This window comes from Nyctereutes procyonoides, unplaced genomic scaffold, assembly GCF_905146905.1.
Source record: "Nyctereutes procyonoides isolate TBG_1078 unplaced genomic scaffold, NYPRO_anot_genome, whole genome shotgun sequence".
Lineage (NCBI taxonomy): Eukaryota > Metazoa > Chordata > Mammalia > Carnivora > Canidae > Nyctereutes > Nyctereutes procyonoides.
The window spans coordinates 37,100,823-37,122,776 of NW_026575126.1; the positions used below are offsets into that span (position 1 = coordinate 37,100,823).

The window sequence follows — 21,954 nt, forward strand, 5'->3', positions numbered from 1 at the left end:
GTGACCTCCAAACCAGCTCTGCAAGAAATTTTAAGGGGGACTCTTAAAACTCCCCTTTAAGAAGAAGTTCAAGTAACTCTGAACGTGAATGGGCTTAATGACCCCATCAAAAGGCGCAGGGTTTCAGACTGGATAAAAAAGCAGGACCCATCTATTTGCTGTCTACAAGAGACTCATTTTAGACAGAAGGACACCTACAACCTGAAAATAAAAGGTTGGAGAACCATTTACCATTCAAATGGTTCTCAAAATATACCCTAAAAACTACAGAACACTTCTGAAAGAAATTGAGGAAGACACAAAGAGATGGAAAAATATTCCATGCTCATGGATTGGCAGAATTAATATTGTGAAAATGTCAATGTTACCCAGGGCAATTTACACGTATAATGCAATCCCTATCAAAATACCATGGACTTTCTTCAGAGACTTAGAACAAATTATTTTAAGATTTGTGTGGAATCAGAAAAGACCCCAAACAGCCAGGGGAATTTTAAAAAAAAGAAAACCATATCTGGGGGCATCACAATGCCAGATTTCAGGTTGTACTACAAAGCTGTGTTCATCAAGACAGTGTGGTACTGGCACAAAAACAGACATATAGATCAATGGAACAGAACAGAGAACCCAGAAGTGGACCCTGAACTTTATGCTCAACTAATATACAATAAAGGAGGAAAGACGATCCACTAGAAGAAAGACAGTCTCTTCAATAAATGGTGCTGGGAAAATTGGACATCCACATGCAGAAGAATGAAACTGGACCACTCTCATGCACCATACACAAAGATAAACTCAAAATGGATGAAAGATCTAAATGTGAGACAAGATTCCATCAAAATCCCAGAGAAGAACTCAGGCAACACCCTTTTTGAACTTGGCCACAGTAACCGGAGAAGGACAAACAGTGTATGTTCTCATTCATTTGGGGAATATGAATGATAGCGAAAGGGAATATAAGGGAAGGGAGAAGAAATGTGTGAGAAATATCAGAAAGGGAGACAGAACATAAAGACTTCTAATTCTGGGAAATGAACTAGGGGTGGTGGAGGGGGAGGAGGGTGGGGGGTGGGGGTGAATGGGTGACGGGCACTGAGGGGTACACTTGACGGGATGAGCACTGGGTGTTATTCTGTATGTTGGTAAATTGAACACCAATAAAAATTAATTTATAAAAAAAAAATAAAAAAAAAAAAATAAAGGTCAGAGGTTATGACCCCTTACTGCAGAAGTTTCCCAGGAAGCCATCCAAGTCATGAGCCCAACACTAGCACCACCAAACCCATTGGCTTTCAGAGATATCACCTGTGGTGTAAGAGTTTATCAATCCAGCAGTGAGTCTTTTAAAACACTATAAAATTATCAGAAGCATGATGCAATATTATCAGAAAGTTTCAAAAAAAACACAAACATAAAGCAACTCATCATTTTGGTATGTTAATTCCAGTCTTTGCACAGCCACCATCATTTACAAGGCTAAATAAAGAATTCTCATATTAATGCTTAATTTTTGTACTTATTTTTAATGATTGAAAATATCTTTTTTGTGCTTATAGGTTATAATTTAATACACTATTTCCTCATTGTTTTAATATTTGGCAGTTATAAGCAAAACTTTAAGAAACACCTTTACATATATATACTTCGATTATATTGTCATTCCAATAAACACCCAGGAATTTGAATTGGAGGCTAAAGGGTACACGTACATATTTATTTAATTCCACTATATACAGCCACATTGTTTTCTAAAAGAGGAAACCATGCCCACCCTGTATAAGGGACTCTGGGAAATGACAAATATTCTTAGAAACTGAGTGTCTATATGGTATGGTTGAAAGAGCATAAGCTTTGGAATTATTAAAACCTATAAGCCAAATCCTACTACACCACTTACTAATTATGTGTCCTCAGAAAGTAAAGCAACCTCTCTTAGCATCACTTTCCTCATTAGAAAATGGAAATTATAGTACATATTTCATAATAACAGCAACTGCCATTTGTTGAACATATATTCCACACGCATTCTTCATTTAATTCAGTCTCTAGGCTTATTATAAGAATCAAATGGAGTATCTTATGTAAAACAGCTAGCACATTGTAGGTAATCAATAATATGCAGGGACCCTTTCTTTCTATGGAATAGAAATGAACATTTATCAAAGTTTCAAAAGTGAACTCTCTCCTGTTGGGGGGTCAGCTGCCTCCCATAAGCATGAAGACTTGGCCTGAGGCTGGGATTTCAGAGGCAAGTGTGCCTACAGGTACCATCAGATCCTCTTTTGGTTACCAGTGAAGAATTGCCAAGGTGAGTGAGGCTTTGAGTGAGTGAAGCTACCCACTCCTTACACACCTAAGTTAGTGGACTATTACCACTGACTACGGTTAGCTCTACCTTCTCCTTAAAAGTCTATGCCAGCAACATTATTGGGCCCTCGATGACCCTCCAATGGCAAAAGGTTGAGATCTCTTACCCTTATCAGCATTACAAGGAGTAATGTTCCTCTTCTTGGGAAGCTGTGGTTTCATCTCCTCCCTTATGAATAAAATGGGTATAAACACTCAGAATCTCCCTCCTTCTGCCTCAGGTCAATCTTGCCTTTCTTTGTGTTACCTTTGCTTCCTCTGGTCTAAATGTATCAAAGGAGGAAGGCATGATCCTTGATGGCACTCAGATGCCATCACCTTTCCCCTTCCTTCTTTCTCCTAGCTCCAAGAAATATCAGAGGAACTATGAGCAGCCCATAAAGCACTGTCCTTAACTCTACCTTCATCTCTAGCCTCTACTCCCCATAGTTTGATATCATATCTACAGGAGTAGAGCCTAGAGAGCAATAAAACTAGACTGGTGTTTAGTGCTTGCAAATGAACCACCCTGTTATTTTAGGGTCTTCTTGCAACATTCATCAGTCACATTCCAGGTGACTCTCCTCTCCTCAACTCCCAAATCCCCTCAGGAAAAGCATCATAAATCAGCAGCAAGGAAAAATGAATGACAATTTCTCCATTTGCAGAATGTCCATTAATTCTTCCCTCCCTCTTTCTCTCTTCCTATTTTTAGGATCTAGTTTTCCTGCTACTTGATTCCTCAGAGTTCGACCAAACACTCTATACTGTCACATTCTATACCTTTGTTCATGCAAGTCCCTTCGCTTACAATGTCCTTCCAGAAAATGGCAGAATTTACCATTATTTTCTCACAATTTCTTATCACATTATGTATGCTTTATCATGGCATTTACCCATTACAGTATTCAGTTGGGTGTGTATATGTTTGTCTCTCCACTAGACAGGAAGCTTCCTGGGACTCTCTTATTCATCTTTTTTTTTCTTACAGTGTCTCAAAATGTGTCTTATGCAATTCAATAAATATTTAATATCCTTGAGGTATCTCAATGATATCTAGTATCCTTCATGAGTTTCCTGAACTGGCAATGTCCCCCATCCATATTCTTTGCTTTAATTGAAATAGGAGGAGACACTATATTCTTAAGAGCTTCTCTTCTGTATTCCTTAATCCTTGTATATCTCAGATTTATATTTTCAGTGCCTGCCATAGTACTTAACACATAATACATGCTCAAGAAATAGTTACTAAAATAAACTAAAGCTTTGCAAATAAATATCAAGTATATACTATGCATAGGTCATGTGTAGGTCACAGATTCTTTCCATAGAGCAACCCTTCATATTGGTTCTCTACCTCTAGTTCTCAGCCTTTCCTCAACCTATGATCCTAGGAATAAAAACTCTGGACTCCACTTAGGGCCTATTTTAAGATACATTTCTCATTTCCCAATTCTAGTTCTTTCCCTGTCCTAGAAAATCTCCTGCAGATATACCTCTCGGATCTTTCGTGCCCCCTTCAATCACCTTTTTCTTCACCTTCAAACTGGCTTCAGCTCATCTTCCCAAGATCAGGAATTCTTCTCTTGGAAGAATTCTTCTCTTGGGATCCTCCTCCTGCCTCTCTAGGGATCAACTTCATGCCAACCATTCATATTAGAGCACCTACACAAGTTTTCAGGTCAAAGATTTACTCTTTTTCTTTCTGGATCAGAAGGACAGAGGCCAGACTGAGTGGAAGCCTTCCTCTTACACAATATGCAAGTAGGATCTTGTAGAGAACTTTGCTTTATGACTGGAGACATTATCATGGAGGGAATGGTGAACATTTCCCCAAAGACACCCATGAGACTCTGTAGGTTGAAACCTCCCCCACTGTTCCCTCAAATTGTTCATTGCACTACCTATTTGAAAACAGAAAATAGGATCTTCCAAATAGGGTTGACTTCTTCCATTCTGATCTCAGGAGGAAGGTAATTCTTCTAGGAAGTTCCCTGAGGTGAATTTCAGTTTCCAAAGCAACTTTCCTTTTAAATCCCTCTGGCAATTCTGGACTTTCTCTTGCTCACTTCCCTTGGCTAAGAAGTTTCAGAAGGACAGAGACCAGACTATGACAGGGGCTTCCAGTTTAGAAGTAAAAGTAGGGAATGAGAAATAGAGGATTAGACCAATGAAGCCAATTTTTCTAGAAGATAAAATTACTGCAGAGAAGGAACTCATTTTGATTTTACAGTTGACATTTTCTTTCTTCTTCTCCAGAGTTACCTTTTCCATATTGTGTACTTTAGCCTTGAGTGGGGAGATGGTCCCCAAAACTACCTTTCAATTGGATTTCAAGTTCACCCAGAGTGTCTGGCCTATGACTCTCTCAGATATGCGAGAACAAAGTACTGACCACTGCTTGAAGGCCTGGAACTGGGCTACAGAACATCACCATTCCACTCACAGGGCATGATCTTGTGCTTGATCAAGCAGTGAGGGCATAGATAAGGTCCGTACACAGGCAGAGTTCCACATTCTCTGGCATGTATTTGGCAGGACCTGAGTGGTGCTGGGGCCAACTTGTAAAGTAACACACAAGCTTCATGGCTACACCTGGATGGGAAGACCAGGGATGAGGAATCGGGAGTCTTTGAAACCTGGCATCTCCATGCCCTGGGTCTCTTTCATGGTCTTCTTGGGGAAGATCCCCAGAAATACTGTGGGGATGCCAGTTCTTGCTCTGGATTTAAGGCTAGAGATGTGAGGAAGGCATAAGATGGGCCACCTTGATGAGGTAAGACCATAAGCCAAACCCTCTTCTCAAGGACCTGGGAATGGAGTGAGGATAAATAAATAGAGGATAAAAATGGCCCCTGGAGTCCCTGAAGATTTCTAACTTCTGAAGAGTTAATGATGGATCCTGTCTAAACTAGCCCATTCTATTTCTACCTTAATCCTACACCCTGGCAAGGATCATTTTGATCCTCAACAGACCTCACTCCCATCTCCTATTCAAAGGAATGAGGATGTGAGGGCCATGGCAGAGTGAAGTAGAGGAAGCTCTCTGTTTCTTTCTCTCTCTCTCTCCACATCCCCTTCTCATTTTTCTTTCTTTATTTCCTTCTTTCTTTCTTTCTTTTCTCTTTTTCTTTTTCTCTTCTTCTTTTTTTTTTGTAATAACTTTGAATGTCCTTTGGGAGATGGAAGATGGCAACGCAAACTCCTCAGATTTTCAGATATCGAGGTCAACTGATGGTGGAAACACCCTTATCAGAAAAAAAGACACTCATGACACATTTCAGCCACAGCTGCAGCAACACAGCCAGACCTGTAAAAACACTAGCAATGATTCCGTGACTTAGCTGGGGGCTTCCCAGGGAAGCTGTAAGCCCATGGCTCTGCTAGATAATTATCATTATCATTAGCCCATTCAGCTCCCAGGAATTCCCGCAAATGATTTTCCTCTGCACAGCCTGCGCCTAAACCACCCCTGGTGAGGAGGGGATCTTGGTGCTGGATTATCCCTCACCTAGTAAGTGGTGAACTAGAAAGAGTATGGGCCTGGGGAAGATATTATTACACCTGAAGTGTGGTTCTTCCACTTCCAGGGGCAGGATGCTGGATACTTTATCACATGCCTTCGACTTCCATTTGCTTACTGATGAAAATGGAAGGAGTAAAACCTACTTCAAAATTTTGTTGCAAGGATGTAGTGAGGTAACTGAAGGGACATACACTCAGAACTAAATAAATGTCTCTTAATTAAACCATTGGCCCATACACCTGGTGTAGTGACTACGGCTCCAAATGACTACATACTTACCTCTCACCAATTACCTTAAGTCAAGCTCCAGTCCATCTATTTTTGTCTATGATCTACTACATGTCCAGTGAGAGCAACAACCATTACTTGCAGAGGCCCAGAATGCTTCAGAGCCTGTAAGGCAGCTGCTCAGCAACTCACACTGCTTGTGAATCACAGCTATTCAGGCCTGTTCCGGATGGTGTGGTGTCAGGTAGCAGATCTGAACAGAGAGTAGCATTAGTTCTTCCTCTAGAGCAGCTGACATTGGGCAAGATATGGGTGATGAGAAAGGGGAGAGATAAAGGGAACACGGGGTTGTGAAAACATTTTTATTAATTAAAATATTGCAGAGAGAAGCAATGGAACTCAGAGTGGAACCTACAGAAGCAGTGCACTGGAGTAGATATATTCAGGGAATGCCTGACTTCCTGGAACACACCTCTGGGCCTTTAAAACCTGTATTTTGTTCCTTTAGCACTTTCTAGCAACCCACAGAGAACCTCACTCTTTGAATTCCATTATCATAGCATGTGAAAAGGCAGAGCACAACAGTCTGAAAAAGTAGCAGCCTAATGGGGGTACATGCCAGGACAAGAGAGAAATGGCATGGAAACTCCAAACCAATCCTTAGCCCCCCTTTTTTTTCTTGCATCTCTTTAATTTAAATTCAATTTGCCAACATATAGTATAACACCCAGTGCTCATCCCATCAAGTGCCCTTAGCCTCTTGAAGCTGAGGCTGGATCCCTGCTCCCTGCTCCTTGCTGGAGAGGACCCCCATGGGTATAGAAAAGAGGGGAAAGGGCTAGGGTCTGTGTGATTTAGCAGCTAAAAGCAGTATGCCCCATCATGGCTGCAGCTCAGCACAAATGCCTGGGCCCAGGGCTCTCTACATAAGGGCTGGGCCTAGACGGGCCTCTTTATCTCTGTGAAAACGGAACAGCTGCAGAAGGCAGAGTACCAGAAATCCAGCCTAGGACCTGCTTCCAGGTCTACTTTTGTCCATTCCCAAACCCTGCCCCACACAGCCTATTTTGTTGTCAGAGCCCTCACCTGCTGTAGCCAAGTTCAGAGAACTCATTACAGAGCAAATCATCTCAACAAGATAATATTCTTCTGAACATGTCTTTGATGGCACACAGAAGCGGACCTTGATCAAAACTTCTACCAGGATGGTGTGAAGAGCAGATTTTGAGATTTCTGGTGACATTTGCATACTAAGAGCAGAGTCAGAGTGGAGCTAAGAAAGGGGAAGCCAAGAGCTCACCTACTGTTGGTTGGCTCTAAATTCTGGATTTAGGGGTCAGATACACAGGGGTCTTTCATTTCTATTTAGGTCTTTCAGCTATGATTATGAGCCTAAGAAAATGTCCAGAGTTCTAGAGCAGATGCTCCACAGGGAACAAAGGCTATGCATCTATCTGGAGTTGAGTTTCTGGGGGACCCCAGCGGAGGGCTGGTCAACAGCAGAGGAGCCCTGCCAGCAGAGCCCTCTACCTCAAATATCTTAGGTCTCTCCTCCGCTAAAACCCGTTATGGGACCCCTTGACTGGAGAATCAAGTCCAGACACTTAGCAAGACCCTTCCCATCTGGCCACAACCCACCTTGGATGCCTCATTTCCTGCTATCCTCTCAGGTGCCTTGTGTCCAGCCAGTTGAGACATCCTGCCACTCGCTGTTTACACAAATTCTCCAGCCCCTTTGCTGTTCTTATGCTGATTTCTGCATGAGATCCCTTTTCTAACTTTTTCTACTCAGTGAGTCCCTCCTGCATATAGTTCAAGATGAAATCTAACATGCTTTCCTTTGTGATACCTTCCTCTTTCCTGCCACTGTCGGGCACCATTCACTGTAACAGCATTTATGTCACTTGTATCATCATGAATTTGGTGGTATATAATTGCTAAGCACTTGTTATCAGAGGACACGTCAGATCTGGGGACTTAAAGAGAATAATAAAGTCTCTTTCCTCTAGATCATAATTGAGTTGGGGAGACAGATGTGCAATGGGTAAAATACAGTGCATTGTGTAGTGCAATGTCAGAGGTACAAAGTGCTGTGGGAGGAGGAAAGGAGCAGTAGTTACCTCTCATAGCTGTTGAGAGGGTAGGCAGAGGAGATGCAAAAGGATGTCAAGGACCAGGGAAGATTTTACTTACACAAAGACAGTTCAATAAATACTTTATGAACAAATGAATGATATTTCATAAGTAGTGATGACATAAGAAATAAAAGCTCTAGAATACTTTTACAAGTATAACCCAAACATAGACTAGGGTCCATGTGGCCACTTTCTGCATGAATTACATTTAAAAACCACATTATATCTGCCAAAAATAATTTAAAAGGAATTCCAATCTTTTTTGTCTCTTGCAGAACATTAAAAAGTCTCTCATCTGTGGGGTCTAGGGTGGCTCAGTCAGTTGAGTGTCCATCTGACTCTTAATTTTAGCTCAGGCCATGATCTCAGGGTCTTGGATAAGCCCCTCGTGGGCTCTGTGCTCAGAGGAAAATCTGCCTGAAATTCTCTCCATCTCCCTTCATCCCTCCCTCTACTCGTGCCCTCTAAATCAATCTCTCAATTTTTTAAAAAAAAATCCTAATTTTTAAGTATATGCAACTTTTCTCAAAATCTTCCTCCTACATGCTCCCCCAGATATGTTGGTGTGGAACATCTCCCCCAAGAAATTCCAAATTCTAAGTTTCTATTTTCGTCTCCCCCACCCATAATTTCTATTCCTTCTTTTTCCCCTGTTGCCTTCCAGATCTTTTTTTATAAATTTATTTTTTATTGGTGTTCAATTTGCCAACATATAGAATAACACCCAGTGCTCATCCCCATCAAGTGCCCTTCCAGCTTTTTAAAAATCTCATTTACTCCTCCTTCTTTTTACCTTTTTTGACCTAGTGGCCTCTCTCTTTCTCTCTCTCTCTCTCTCTCTCTCTCTCTCTCTCTCCTTCTCCAGTCCCTCAGTCTGTATACATATAACATAAGAAACAGGAATCAGACAGACAAGATCTTTATTAGTGTGATGGGGACAGAGTGGGAAGGTGGGAAACAATCACATATTAATAAATCTTGTCCCCATCCTACAATGATAGACAAGGTGGAATAGACCATAAGCTGTGGAGAGCTGCTCTTGGTTGCTAGTTTCTAGAATCCAGGAGCAGAGAATTTCTAGCTTTGGCTTTACCAATACCTTATGTTGCTCCAGTGGATGAGGACAGTCCCTGCTGATGAATTTCAGCTTACTCATGAGAGTTTCGAGCAATCATATCTCCATCTCAAGATCTTTGCACTCTATAGTTGCGGCCAACCACCAGAGCATGAATAGAGGTGATACTGAGGCAGGAACAGTGGCTGACAGGGCAGGGATGAGAATGCAGGTGAATTGGGGCTGAACTGAGCTCCCTTCTCTCTGACCAAAAAAAGGCCATCTCTCCCATAAAAGAAACACAACAGAAAGAAAAAGGAATGGCCAAAGTGCAGACATTACCCAACTCCTTAAGATCAACTTCGTTATGGGTTGGTGGAGGGGAATGATGCAACAGTGTAGAAAATGGATACCTCCATCCACCACCACCACCCACACACATCTGGGTTGAGAATTCTTTGCATCTTTCTTTCCAGGTATGTCCTTCTAATTACATTTCTTGAAACAAGTTTGAACCCCAGAGCGATACCAGTTTTTAACTCCATAAAGGCAGCATTACTGCATTAGAAGAAACCACTGCAGGGATCCCTGGGTGGCGCAGTGGTTTGGCGCCTGCCTTTGGCCCAGGGCGCAATCCTGGAGACCCGGGATCGAATCCCACGTCAGGCTCCCGGTGCATGGAGTCTGCTTCTCCCTCTACCTATGTCTCTGCCTCTTTCTCTTTCTCTCTCTGTGACTATCATTAATTAATTAATTAATTAATTAATTAATTAATAAAAAAAAGAAGAAACCACTGCAGATGATTGTTCATAACCTATTATGGAATGCGAGTTCAGCTACTGGGCTTACTTCAGACAGGAAACATGCTCAAAAGCAATATGTTGTACTTGCTAGAAAATTCCTAGTGTGCCAACGCCATGCCTCATTTGTAATTGTGTGCCCCCATGGCTAACATGTAGCAGAGTTTATTATATAACAGAATTAAAAAATGTTTAATGCACAGTTTTGGATCTGATTTTAACACTAACTGTATGATAACAGGTCTGTGCCTCTCCTTCTTATACTGTAAAATGAGACTGGGTTTCAAAACTCAAAAACTTTCAGGACCAGGCGGGTGAATTGTATATGCGAACAGCTTGAGACCATCTGCATTAAGCAGGCAGGAATGGGGTCTGTGAAAATACCAGAAACTATTCATTAAAAATGTGCTACTCCCTTCAAGAAAAACTACCATTTTCTGATCTGCTTCCTCAGAGAGCCAGTTTGAAACATTCTCTAAGGTTACTTTTTTCTTCTTTAATATTCTTGAGTTAGAGACTACTCTGTTTCACATTCTTTTCTAAGAATGGAGTGAAAAATGTGTTGGAAGTGCCAGTGCTGGGAGGACTGGCCACCTCTACGAGAGTACCTCATGTAGGTACTACTGTGTCCTTAATGTCTGTGCTGTGCGTCCTCACTCAGAAACCTTTGCTCCATGTCCTTTCCCATTGGTGAATTAACAGATCCCCCAAAGAGCTATTGCTAACTTTCAATTTAGAAGAAACTACTATAGGGGATCCCTGGGTGGCGCAGCAGTTTGGCGCCTGCCTTTGGCCCAGGGCACAATCCTGGAGTCCCGGGATCGAATCCCACGTCGGGCTCCCGGTGCATGGAGCCTGCTTCTCCCTCTGCCTATGTCTCTGCCTCTCTCTCTCTCTCTGTGTGACTATCGTAAATAAATAAAAATTAAAAAAAAAGAAGAAACTACTATAAGCAGAACACAAAGAAGACATTTGGAAGGAACAGTAAGGATTTTTGGAGATTCTTGATTTATTAGTTGCAGGAAGTAAGACTAGTGTATAGAAGGGTCAGACTAGTCCAAAATGCTGCTATCAGCCCAGAGAAACAGTAGGGCAACCCCAGAGTCATGCTGGGATGGTGGAGACAGCTGCCTCTTGCTAGTCTAGGCAGAGAGGGCAAAGCCCATCTTGTTGTTGGCAAGGTCGTAGATAGTATAATATTCCTTGAGGAAGACATCTCCCAGAATCCACAGAGGCTGCCCAGTGGGGGAGGGCAGGTAAGTGGCCTCAATCCCAAGTGTGCAGTAGCCATTGTTCTGAAAATACAAAGAACATGAGGATATAACCAGGTGAATGGAAAGGCCTTTTCCCACAGGAACTTCCCACCCTATATTCCATGACACCTATAGGGTCTCTGGCCTCTTGTTCACCCTCAGCCCTGTCACTGATGACTTTCCATAGGTGCCCAGAAGTGAACTGGGACACAGAATGGCACTTTGAGCCATCCAATCCCATATCCATGGAGCCTAGAATGCATACGTACGTTGAAGACATAAGCAGAGGGAGGCAGAGGTAAAGGTGACCCGCTGATGACAAAGGTGATGGTGGGCATGCTCTGTATGGAGTTGCAGTTGACCACAAACTGAGAGAGAAGAGAAGCGGAACTGTAGAGTGCCATTGGACTGTGGGCCCAGACAAAGGTCCTGATTTCCCCTTTCCCAGTGAGACTATCTTCCTGACCTTCCAGCAGAGAGTGGTTGAGAGCATGGAAGGCAAAACCCAATTCACAGGCACAACACTGACCAGATGCTTCCACTTTCCTGGGCCTCCTTGGACACATCTCAGCTCCAAGATTTTGGTTGTATTTATATGGCCATAATGAGTTAGGCTCATTTCAGATCACAGGATTCTACTGCCAGAATGTACCACTTACAGAGAAGCATGGGCACACCCTGTGGAAGTGTGCTTTTGAAAATTCATACCCACGCTTGTGTGTACCTGTCAATGTACTACACACACACACCCTGAAGAACCAAGATTTAGTCTGACTATACTAGACTCTTGCATGCAGGGGAAGCAAACTACAGAAGTGTATATAAGGGGATCTGGGGTAAGCACAGGAGGCTTCTCAGAGCAAAAGCCAAAGAAGAACTCCTAAACAAGAAAAAAACCCAAGTGGAATGGACAAATGGAATATGCCTGGCTCTGTTGCATGTAGTCAAATGACAGTGGCCACATCAAGGTGAGAAGTACTCCTAGGACCTGGAAAGGAACAGCCACCTCTCCTGACAGCCATTCAGCCCATACTCAGAATTGGAGTTGGTATTTCTACCTTTCCTTACCCCTCCTTGCCTGAAAGGCATGTTGTATCCCCACCTGATCTGTCCTACCAGAGGCTCAGGTCCCCGCCCAAATCCCTCCTCCTGTGCTAAGGCTGTGTGGATGTACAGAGAAACCCTTGGCTTCTGGTTACTCACATCACCATTCTGAGCCTCCTGGGCTCCAGTTTCTTGCAGGAAGGAGCCCATAAACTGCTGGGGAACAGCTAGCACATAAGTCCCTGTATCCACAATGGCCTGGCAGCCCTGGGAGCACAAACCAGTGGCCTGATTATTGACGAGGAACCTGAGGGTAACACCAATAGAAGAGAATTAGGTGCCTGTGCCACAAACATGTCCATATCCCCTCTAATTGCCCTAACCTTGCAGCTTCAACATTCTGCCTTTTCCAGGAAACCAGGCCACCCCACGACACAGCTGTCCATGTAATGTTTTGTGTTTTTTTGTTCTGGTAACCCCTTCAGTTCTGACTGAAAGCTCTGAAGAGGCAAGACTGTGTCTTATCTTCTTTAATCTACCTACATGAGGCCTGGCACACAGTGTCAAAAGCTGCCAGATGGTAATCACTTCATAAACACACTTTGTGCACCTACTATATGCAAGACGCTCTTACAACTATTATGGTGATACAAGGAGGACTAATTACATTATCTGTTTTTAAAGAGTACATTCTAATAGGCATGAGACTACACTATATATTAAGTCATGACTTATCGCTGTAGCTGGTGATTGCCATAATACAGTTCTTTGTGATTCACTCCCTGATTCCTCATTCAGCTTTTTCTGCAGCTCTACCCTTCCTCTTCAGTCCATGTATGTTTTGAGTACTGTTGGTGGATCAAGGCACTTGGATATAATAATGAACAAAAAACAGACATGGCAGTGTGGTGGAACTGTCAGACACTTAATAGAAACACACAAACACAGGGTTTGATTGTAACCATGGTGAGTTCCATGAAAAAACTAAAGAGGCCAGAGAAGGGGGAACTTGATCTACTGTGGGGGTGAGAAGTAGTCAGTCAGACAAGAGATGCTTAAAGGGTGAGTGCCATTGGTCCAAGTGACAAGACCCCTCTATTCCAGGCACAGAAAACTACTTGCCAGATATTCAACTGCTTATCTCCCTGTCTATTCATGCACATTGGGCTGGTGTCCCTGTGGCTACCCTGAAATGAGGAGATACAAGTTGGGATACACGCAAGTAATACTATGGGACTGAAAGAGAGATTGAGCCCCTAAGAGACCTTTTCGAGGGAGAGAGGACTTCATCTGGGCTCAGAAGGATGCACCCAGGACATGAGGGGGGCACTTCAGGTGATATAGTCAAAAGAGAAGCAGCAAGAAAGTCATGGCGAGGTGCAAGGACATGGTGAAATCTGTGCTGCACATGAGGAAGTGGTGGGAAGGCTGTACCCGTAGGAAGTGCCCCGCTGTTATATATGGTCTTGAGTATAGGCCAAAGAAGTGTATCTTTAATTGGCAGTGATGGAGATTTCCTGAAGGCCTGGAGTGTAGAAGTAACTGAGTCATAGTCCTGAGCTATGGGATCAGATATCCCTGGGCTCAAATTTGGAAATTTGTGAAATGTATGACTTTGGATAAGTTACTTAACCTCTGAGCCCTGATTTCTTTATCTGTGCAATGAAATATACTACTGACCACCTTATAGTGCTGCAGTGAAATACACATACAATAATATATATAAAATATTTAGCACAGTATCTGGCACATAGAAAACATCGATGACAGCTGTTACTCTTACTTATGAAGGACTTGGTAAAGATTGTGCTACTTGAGATAATGAAGCTTCAGGGAACAAAGACATGGGTTCACAGAAGTCTAGGAATGACCAACCTGCTGGCATGACAAGGCTCAATGACAAGTCAAAAAGTTTAGTCTAGAGCTAGATGCCAGAGTCTACTGAGCTCCTGGAATAATGAGCATGAGGATTTGCTGATTCTTTACGAAGTTTGTGCCAATGCAAGAACAGGAAATATTGTCACACTGGAGGAACACCCTAGGGGTATCCACAATCCATAGGAATTTTCCTCTGTACTTACTCATCGATGGCAACCTGCCAGTACATTTCCCGAGTGACTGGAGCCCAGACGATCTCACCAGAATAAAACTGTGTGTCCACACCTCCCAGGATGAGCTCTCCACCATACTCATAGGTTGGTTGGCTGGGGAGAAAAGGAGAAGAGCACAAGTTCTTCCCATAACTCACATAGTTTCAGGCAGCTCCTCCCTCCGCTTTAACTATCCCTCTGTCTTTCAGACACAGAGGAACCACAGCACAAGGGGTATCATCCTCTGACCTGCTCTCAGACTCTACCAGGCTCAAGGCACAAGGGAGAAGAGGCTCCTCAGAGGAACACCCAGAGTATCAGAGAACTGGAAACACAGACTATTCCCATAAAAGAGGAGATGGAATTGGAAACTAGGCCTGTGAAAACAAACTATCAAAGCATTCCAGGGAAACTCTCCTGGGGACAGAGTGAGAAAAGAAGAAATACCTCAGGGAGCACCTGGGATGGGGGCTGATAGAGAGAGAGAGAGAGAGAGAGAGAGAGAGATCTAGTGTGCAGTCAAAAGGATGCTCCTGCCATGCTCAGGTTGGTAATTAGACAGTGTTAAAGGGATTCAGACCACTTCTGTTCCCTATCCTAGACCTGCTGGTCATTGAAGAACACAGGTACCCTGAGTATCATGTGATTAGGAAGAAGAATCAGTACAGTTTGCCATAAAAGTTCAAAGCCAGGGGCACCTGGGTGGCTCAGTGGCTAAGCATCTACCTTTGGCTCAGGTCGTGACCCCAGGGTCCTGGGAACGAGTTCTGCATCAGGCTCCCTGGGAGGAGCCTCCTTCTCCCTCTGCCTGTGTCTCTGCCTCTCTCTGTGTGTCTCTCATGAATAAATAAATAAAATATTTTTTAAAAAAGCTCAAAGCCAGTAGAGTAGGAAAAGTGTTAGATTTGTGCTCAAGATGTTTGCATTTGAGTCATGGCTTCATACCTACCAGACCCTGCTCAATTTTGTACACCTGTTTGAGCCTGCATTTCATCTGTGGAAAAATGAAGCTAATAACAAGATTTTTGAGATGCCATGTGAAGTAATAACTACAAGACCTCTTTATAGAGCCAGACACATTATAAATATAATTTATTATAGTCCTTTTTGTTGTATATTTGTAATTATTTATATTAATAAGTAATCATAAACCTTGTTCTAAAGCTTACGGCTCTGTGAATCAAATACAGCAATCTCCACATTTACTAATTAAAACTTGAGGGACTGTAGTTTGTTTTTAAGGAAAGAGTCATCTTATGTCTTTGGCCTGAATTGAAAATTCTTCTAGTGCAGGGACACCTGGGTGGCTCAGTCAGTTGGGTGTCTGCCTTTGGCTCAGGTCGTGATCTCAGGATCCAGGGATCAAGCCCCCGTTGGGCTTCTCTGCTCAGTGGGGAGTCTGTTTCTCCCTCTCCCTCTGTCCCTTCTCCTGCTCATACACTCATTCTGTCTCTCTCTCTCTCTGTCAAATGCATAAATAAAATCTTTTTATATTCCTCTAGTGAAAAAAATATAATCCCTTCAAAAATGTAATTATGAATTTTCAGAAATACATGTAATGCATGTAGCAGGTTATACTCATTGTGTCAGGATATGTTAAAACCTCAGCCTTGTCTGATGTTGACTTGCTGAAAGCCCCCACAACACCTAATTTGCTAAGAACTACCCAAGACCCATATGCTCACCGAGAGAAGTAGAAGCTGAAGATGGGCTGGGTGAGCTGGCCCTGCTGCACCATGCTCTGCATGACTGTGGGGCTATCCCCAACAGCCAGGTTGGGGTAGGCCATTCCCAGGATACCATCAAAGTTTGCATAGTAGAAGGGGTTGCTGGGTTCAATCTCACTCAGACCAAATTCCTGGTTATTGATGACGATATTCTGAACCTGGGACAAGCAGAAAGAAAATTCAGGTGGACAGATCCTTCCCAGACTTAAGTGCCCAGGGATAGACTCTATACTTTTCTAGGGGAGGAAGTTGGCTTTTTTCATGCTTAGCTCAATCATTAGATGGGGTATGGAAGATGAAGGGACAACAGTATCAACCAACCATGTGGGTGTTGGGGAAGCAGAGGCCATTGTGTTCTGGACTTAGAATTTCCACTTCCATAGATAGTGAAAGAACAGTGGCGGGTTTTATATTGAACAATCCATGTGCACAAATAACATAGGAACTGTGGGTGATTGATGTAAAGAAAAGAAAATAGTGAAAGGAAGGTCTTCAAATACCTAGAGTGAAATCATGTGGAAGAGAAAGCAGATGTGCTTCATGTGGCTGCAGAGGGCACATTACGAACAAGGAGCAAAGTCACAGGGAAGCACAATGTAAAGAGTCTGCTGCGATCAGGACTGCTTGGGGGAGAGGTGGCAATTTTTGTTTTGGAAGAAAGGTTTAATTAAATGGCCTTTGGCATCCTTTCCCACAATTAGCTTCTGGGAATTTGCACCTAATTAGTAATCATGAGACTCTCTGATAGATGAAGGCTCTAGAAAAGGGAAACCAAAGAGCAGACCCACAGAAGTATGAGAACAGCACTCACAGTCACAGTGTCATATCCCAGGAGCACAGTCAGGCTGCCACTTCCATAATATAGTGTATAGGTTTGTCCATTGTTTCTGTAGGTAGAGGAACTGCTGGGGTTGAATGTGTTGTGATTGGCTGTGTAAGATTAGAATGGAATGTTAATGTCAGTACACTTTCCAAAAAACTTGGAGGACATCTATCCTTGATGGCCTAAGACCATCAGACCAAGCCTGAGATTAGGCCTCAGCCTCAGATCCTTTATGCTGAAAACAATCTGTGGCCCCAGAAAAGTCTGTCCCCTTGGCAAACAGATGCTGCCCCAATCCCTTCCATTTCCTAAGCGATTGCTCAACACAAAAGTGCCAGGAATTGGGGCCAATAGGAGAAAGCTGAGGAAAGGGAACAATGTAGAAAGGAATGGAAGCCTTGGTCTATTTCTGCGGTCTCTCTCCAGAACTGTACTACTAGTGAAATCTAGACCAAGGCAAGATTTCCAGATGGTCTGAATTTAAGGAGGATGAGATCAAGGGTATGCACCGGGAACTTGGGACTTTGATGCTGAGTTCGTGATCAATTCTGACTCTGCCCCACCCTCTTCTCCTATCTATGGGTGGGTGGTGATGGTGGTATACTCACAGCAGGCCTGGCTCTGGCAGTAGGTGGAGGGCACCCACAGGTTGGAGGAGCCCGTATCAAAGAGGACCAGGAAATTTTGTGGTGGTGTCCCAATGCTGATCTCTCCAAAGTAGTAGGACTGCAAAGACAAAAGATTGTCACTCTCATTCAGCTGCCAAGTCTTGTCTTGAAGATAGGGAGACAAGTTGACTCACTAGAAGCAACATTTGCCAAATCACTTCCTTGGGGAGTAATAACTTCTCCTTCCACAAGGTCTCCTTCCTATCTGGAGCCAGATCCCTCAATATTCCCATTTTTGTCCCTAATTAGCAAGACTGTGACTAGGTGAGTCTGGCAAGACGATATCACTTCCAAAGCTTTTTGTACATTGCATCACGTAACACCTCCATGGATTTATCATTCTGTGCCAGAACATGCAAAGTTGGAGAAGCAATCACTTTTTTCTTCACTCCCAGTGTCCATCCATTCTCCCCATCTCTCTCTCTCTCTCTCTCTCTCTCTCTCTCTCTCTCACACAGACACACACACCCCTCTTTCTCTTCCAGTGTTATATATTTCCCCACCATTCTTCTCCTTCTGGTCACGCAGTAGCTAAGGCCCCAGGAAACCTAGAATGAGACGTAGCATGGAAAGCAAAAAGATAACTTCACTGCGATACAGTTTCAGTTCTAAGTGAATTTGGACCAGCCACGTCACTTACCTGCCTCTTCTTCTACATCTATAGAAAGGGGATGTCCAAGTAGGAAATCCCTAGGGTGGCTTCTAGATCTGACACGCATGTAACACCTCACTAAAGACAGTCTATAGGACACCAGTATGATGAGATGCCCTGAGCAGACACTGCAGCCTAAAGAATGTTCAAATACTTGCCCTGAGTACCAGTGTATGTTTCCGAAAGGGAAGATATATAGCAGCTGGGGCCACTGGAGATTTTGCCTGGCAGCTTTGCACGTGCTCTCCTTCTTTCCCCTGCAGCTCATCACTGGGACTTCCTTCCTGGCCCTCTCAACTGACTTGAATATGTCACTGTGAATCTCTTAACCATATAAAGAGAGCTTTAGAGAGTGAGCCAGTAATGAGAGGAAAGAAGGAAGGAAAGGAAATACTATAGTGTCAGATGGTACCAACTCATTATCCAGATACTTTCCATAGGAAGGTGAGACATAAGTTTAGTAAAAAGACCAAAATCAGAGCTAATGGGAGGTCTAAATAGGTATCAAGAGTGCATATTAGCCAAAGGTTATGGACATTACCTCCCCCTTCACTTACATTCAGGTAGTTGGTGAAGGGCTCATAAGCGACAGCATCATTATTGAAAAGATACTTGGCAGCTGGGTCAACCTTTGGGTGGTTCCTCAGGAATGTCTCTAGGACACCCCGCTCTTCCATCACCTGGCGGATGGACTTGCCTTTCTTCAGGATAATTCTGTGGAGAATAGGTAAACAAAAGGAGTGAGCTTCACCTTCCCCATTATAGCACTCCCTTCAATGACCTGATCTGGAGTTTTCAAACCTCCCTAGTCCTCTTAGAAGAGCCTCTTATAAGAAATCCTCCTGGATTTTAGTGAGTTCTGACCACTGCAGTCACTCCAGCATTTCCAGCAGCATTCCTAGCCTGAAAATCCACTACAAGGTATATTTGGGGTTTCCTGCTTGCATATTGTTTCCAAGGAATAAATTTCTGTTTATCCAAAGTCCCTCCTATAAACTTGAGACATGAGCCCTGTATCCCTCTTTCTTAGCCAACAAAACACCAACGTACCTTTAAAAACATACACACACACCACACACACACACCTACATACACTCATCATCATCATCATCATCATCATCATCCATTTTAGTCTTTGGTCCCTGTGGTTTTGGGGTTCATGTACCAAGACACAATCTGCCCGCTTTTCCATGAGATCTGCAGAGGAAGGTCTTTGCTCTACCCCAGCTTCTGATGCTGCCTTGGGGCTGAGTATCACTGTAAAGCTGAATCCCTATACTCACCTTTCCACACCCTCTGAGAGGTGTAGGCAAACCAAAACCAAGACCAGGATCTTCATGGTGCTGATTTCAGTGGCCCACAGACACACAGGACACAGTGGCACACCCAAGAGTTGGAACAGACAGAGGGAGATTGAGTGTCTCTTTTATACCCTGATCTCCCTGTTCTTTCCCCCTGTTGGCATGTGGGCTTCTTAGCCTTGTACCAGCTTGTGCTCCTACACATCCATGGGTTCTGTTTGTTTTTCCTTCTGGCAAACACCTTGGCCTTTAATATCCACTCTGCAGTCAACTTAAAAAGTGATTAGTGGCTTTGCTGATGGAATCCAAAGGATATGATAACAAATGTGAAATGCACTGGGGACGAAGGATCCTGGTGCCCACATCTACTGGGAAATGGGTGCTGGCAACTTCTGCCAGAACAATCTGTTCTTTGGCTCCAACGTCCATGTGCTTTCTGGAGATTTACAGTAGACTCTACTTCTGCTTCCCCTTTTCCTTCCTGTTCCTCTCATCAGACTCATCTATAGTCTTCTGCTGTGGTTCTCATAGCCCATGGCACTCTGATCTGTATTTTCTGTTTCTTAGTTCTCAATTAGCCAACGTTGATGGAAGGTCTACTCCATCTTAGTGCTTAGTGCTCACTTCTGCACTAAGCTCTGGGGGTACAAAGAAATTTCAGAAATGGTCCTGCACACTCGTTTATTCCATCTTAGTGCTTAGTGCTCACTTCTGCACTAAGCTCTGGGAGTACAAAGAAATTTCAGAAATGGTCCTGCACACTCGTTTACAGTATAGATGGAAGGAGAAGGCAGAGAGTTACCCTTTTTGAACTCAGCCAGGAATGTGCCCATCAGGTGACTGATGTCTGCGAATGACCAAGAAGGTGCCACAAGCATTGATTTGGAGGCTGCAAATAAGGGTAAGTAGGTGAATTCACAAACAGAGGAACATGAATAATGAGGATTGACTGCACTCGTATTAACTGTTGGAAGATGTACACACAGAATCCCACACCTGCCCACACACAGCTCTGCAGCACTAGTGAGCGCGGGTCACCCGTAAAGACAAGCACGGAGAAGGCGGAGAAGGCGAGAAGGCCGGGGCCGGGGCCCTTTCGCAGAATTCAGCTCAGCCCACAGGATCAAGGTCTGGAAAACAAAAGTTTTCTAAAGGTCAGCTCAAGTGAGCCTTGCTCTCTGGCATCTTGATAAAGCCTGAGCCATGGCCACAAGAACTGGTTCCAGCAGCAGGTGGGAGCAAGCTTGCTCTGCAAGATTCTTGGCCCACCAAGCCTCCATTTCCTTGTCTTCTAAATGGGTATAAATGATCCTGCATAAAGTGTTGTTTAAATCAGCACAGTGCTTGGTAAACAGTAGTCGCTGCTATGATCATTATTACCACTATCACCCAAGCTGCTCTTATTAGTACTGTCAGTGTTCATTATTATAACGATTACTACCATCATTGGCATTTACTACCCAGCCAGGCATCTGGTTTCTAGTCCATGACAGTCTTTGGTGGAGGGAACAGATCCAGGTTTTGAGGAGTGAGAGGCTTATATGACTTCAGAGGATGTCTTTTAAAACACACACACACACACACACACACACAAAATTGCAAATTAAAAATTAGATCCAGGGTCCTGGAGAGGGCCTTTTGGGTGAGAACCCCAAAGTTTAAGCTCTGTTAGCTCCAAAGTGAGCCCACCTTTTGGATCTCATACCAGTATGTAAATTAAGTCCTCCGTCATTTATTCCTTTTTTAATTAATCAATTAAAATAGTTAAACATTAAAAAAAAACAAAATGGTCCTGCAAAGTCGGCATCCTGCCTAATGACTGACACACAATCTAATTACAAGATGATGTGATGGCTCTATCATCCAAACATGTGTTGAATGATTGAGAGTGAGAAGAACAGTATTCATGAAGCAAGCACAGACAAGAGGTGATAGCTCCTGGGGGGATGGAAAAGCTTCAGGGAAGAGGTCACATTTGAGTTAGGATCTTGCAGGATGGTAGATGAGAATGTGAGGAAAATGGAAAAGCCGCTGGAGGCAGAAGCAAAGCCTGAGCAGTGGCACCCAGGGGTGCAGTGTGTGTCACAAAGTCAGAGAACACTGTGACCAGTGTGGCCAGAAGAGCAATTCCCAACATGGCCTCTGCAAGCCAAGACCCACCCACAGGACCGGCACTGGGTTTTCTCAGTCCTCCTCATGCCAATTAGCTCTGGAAATTATTTTCTTTTTTTTATTTGGAAATTATTTTCTACTCAGGATTCCCTTGCAATGGAAAGGACTGTAAAAATAAAAGGACAAATACCCACC

The 21,954-nt window shown here is 43.4% G+C and overlaps 1 protein-coding gene across 1 annotated transcript; it reads right to left on the reverse strand.

The window, feature by feature from the left end:
* Positions 1-11,123: 11,123 nt before the first annotated feature.
* On the reverse strand, positions 11,124-19,685 carry LOC129520240 (pepsin B-like). The gene is made up of 9 exons (XM_055341303.1): positions 19,630-19,685; positions 18,904-19,060; positions 17,635-17,752; positions 17,015-17,133; positions 16,162-16,361; positions 14,468-14,590; positions 12,546-12,693; positions 11,612-11,710; positions 11,124-11,384 (listed from the first exon to the last, which is right to left on the reverse strand). The coding sequence occupies exons 1-9, from the start codon at positions 19,683-19,685 to the stop codon at positions 11,232-11,234; spliced, it is 1,173 nt and encodes a 390-aa protein (XP_055197278.1). The 3' UTR covers positions 11,124-11,231.
* Between the last annotated feature and the right edge of the window lie 2,269 nt (positions 19,686-21,954).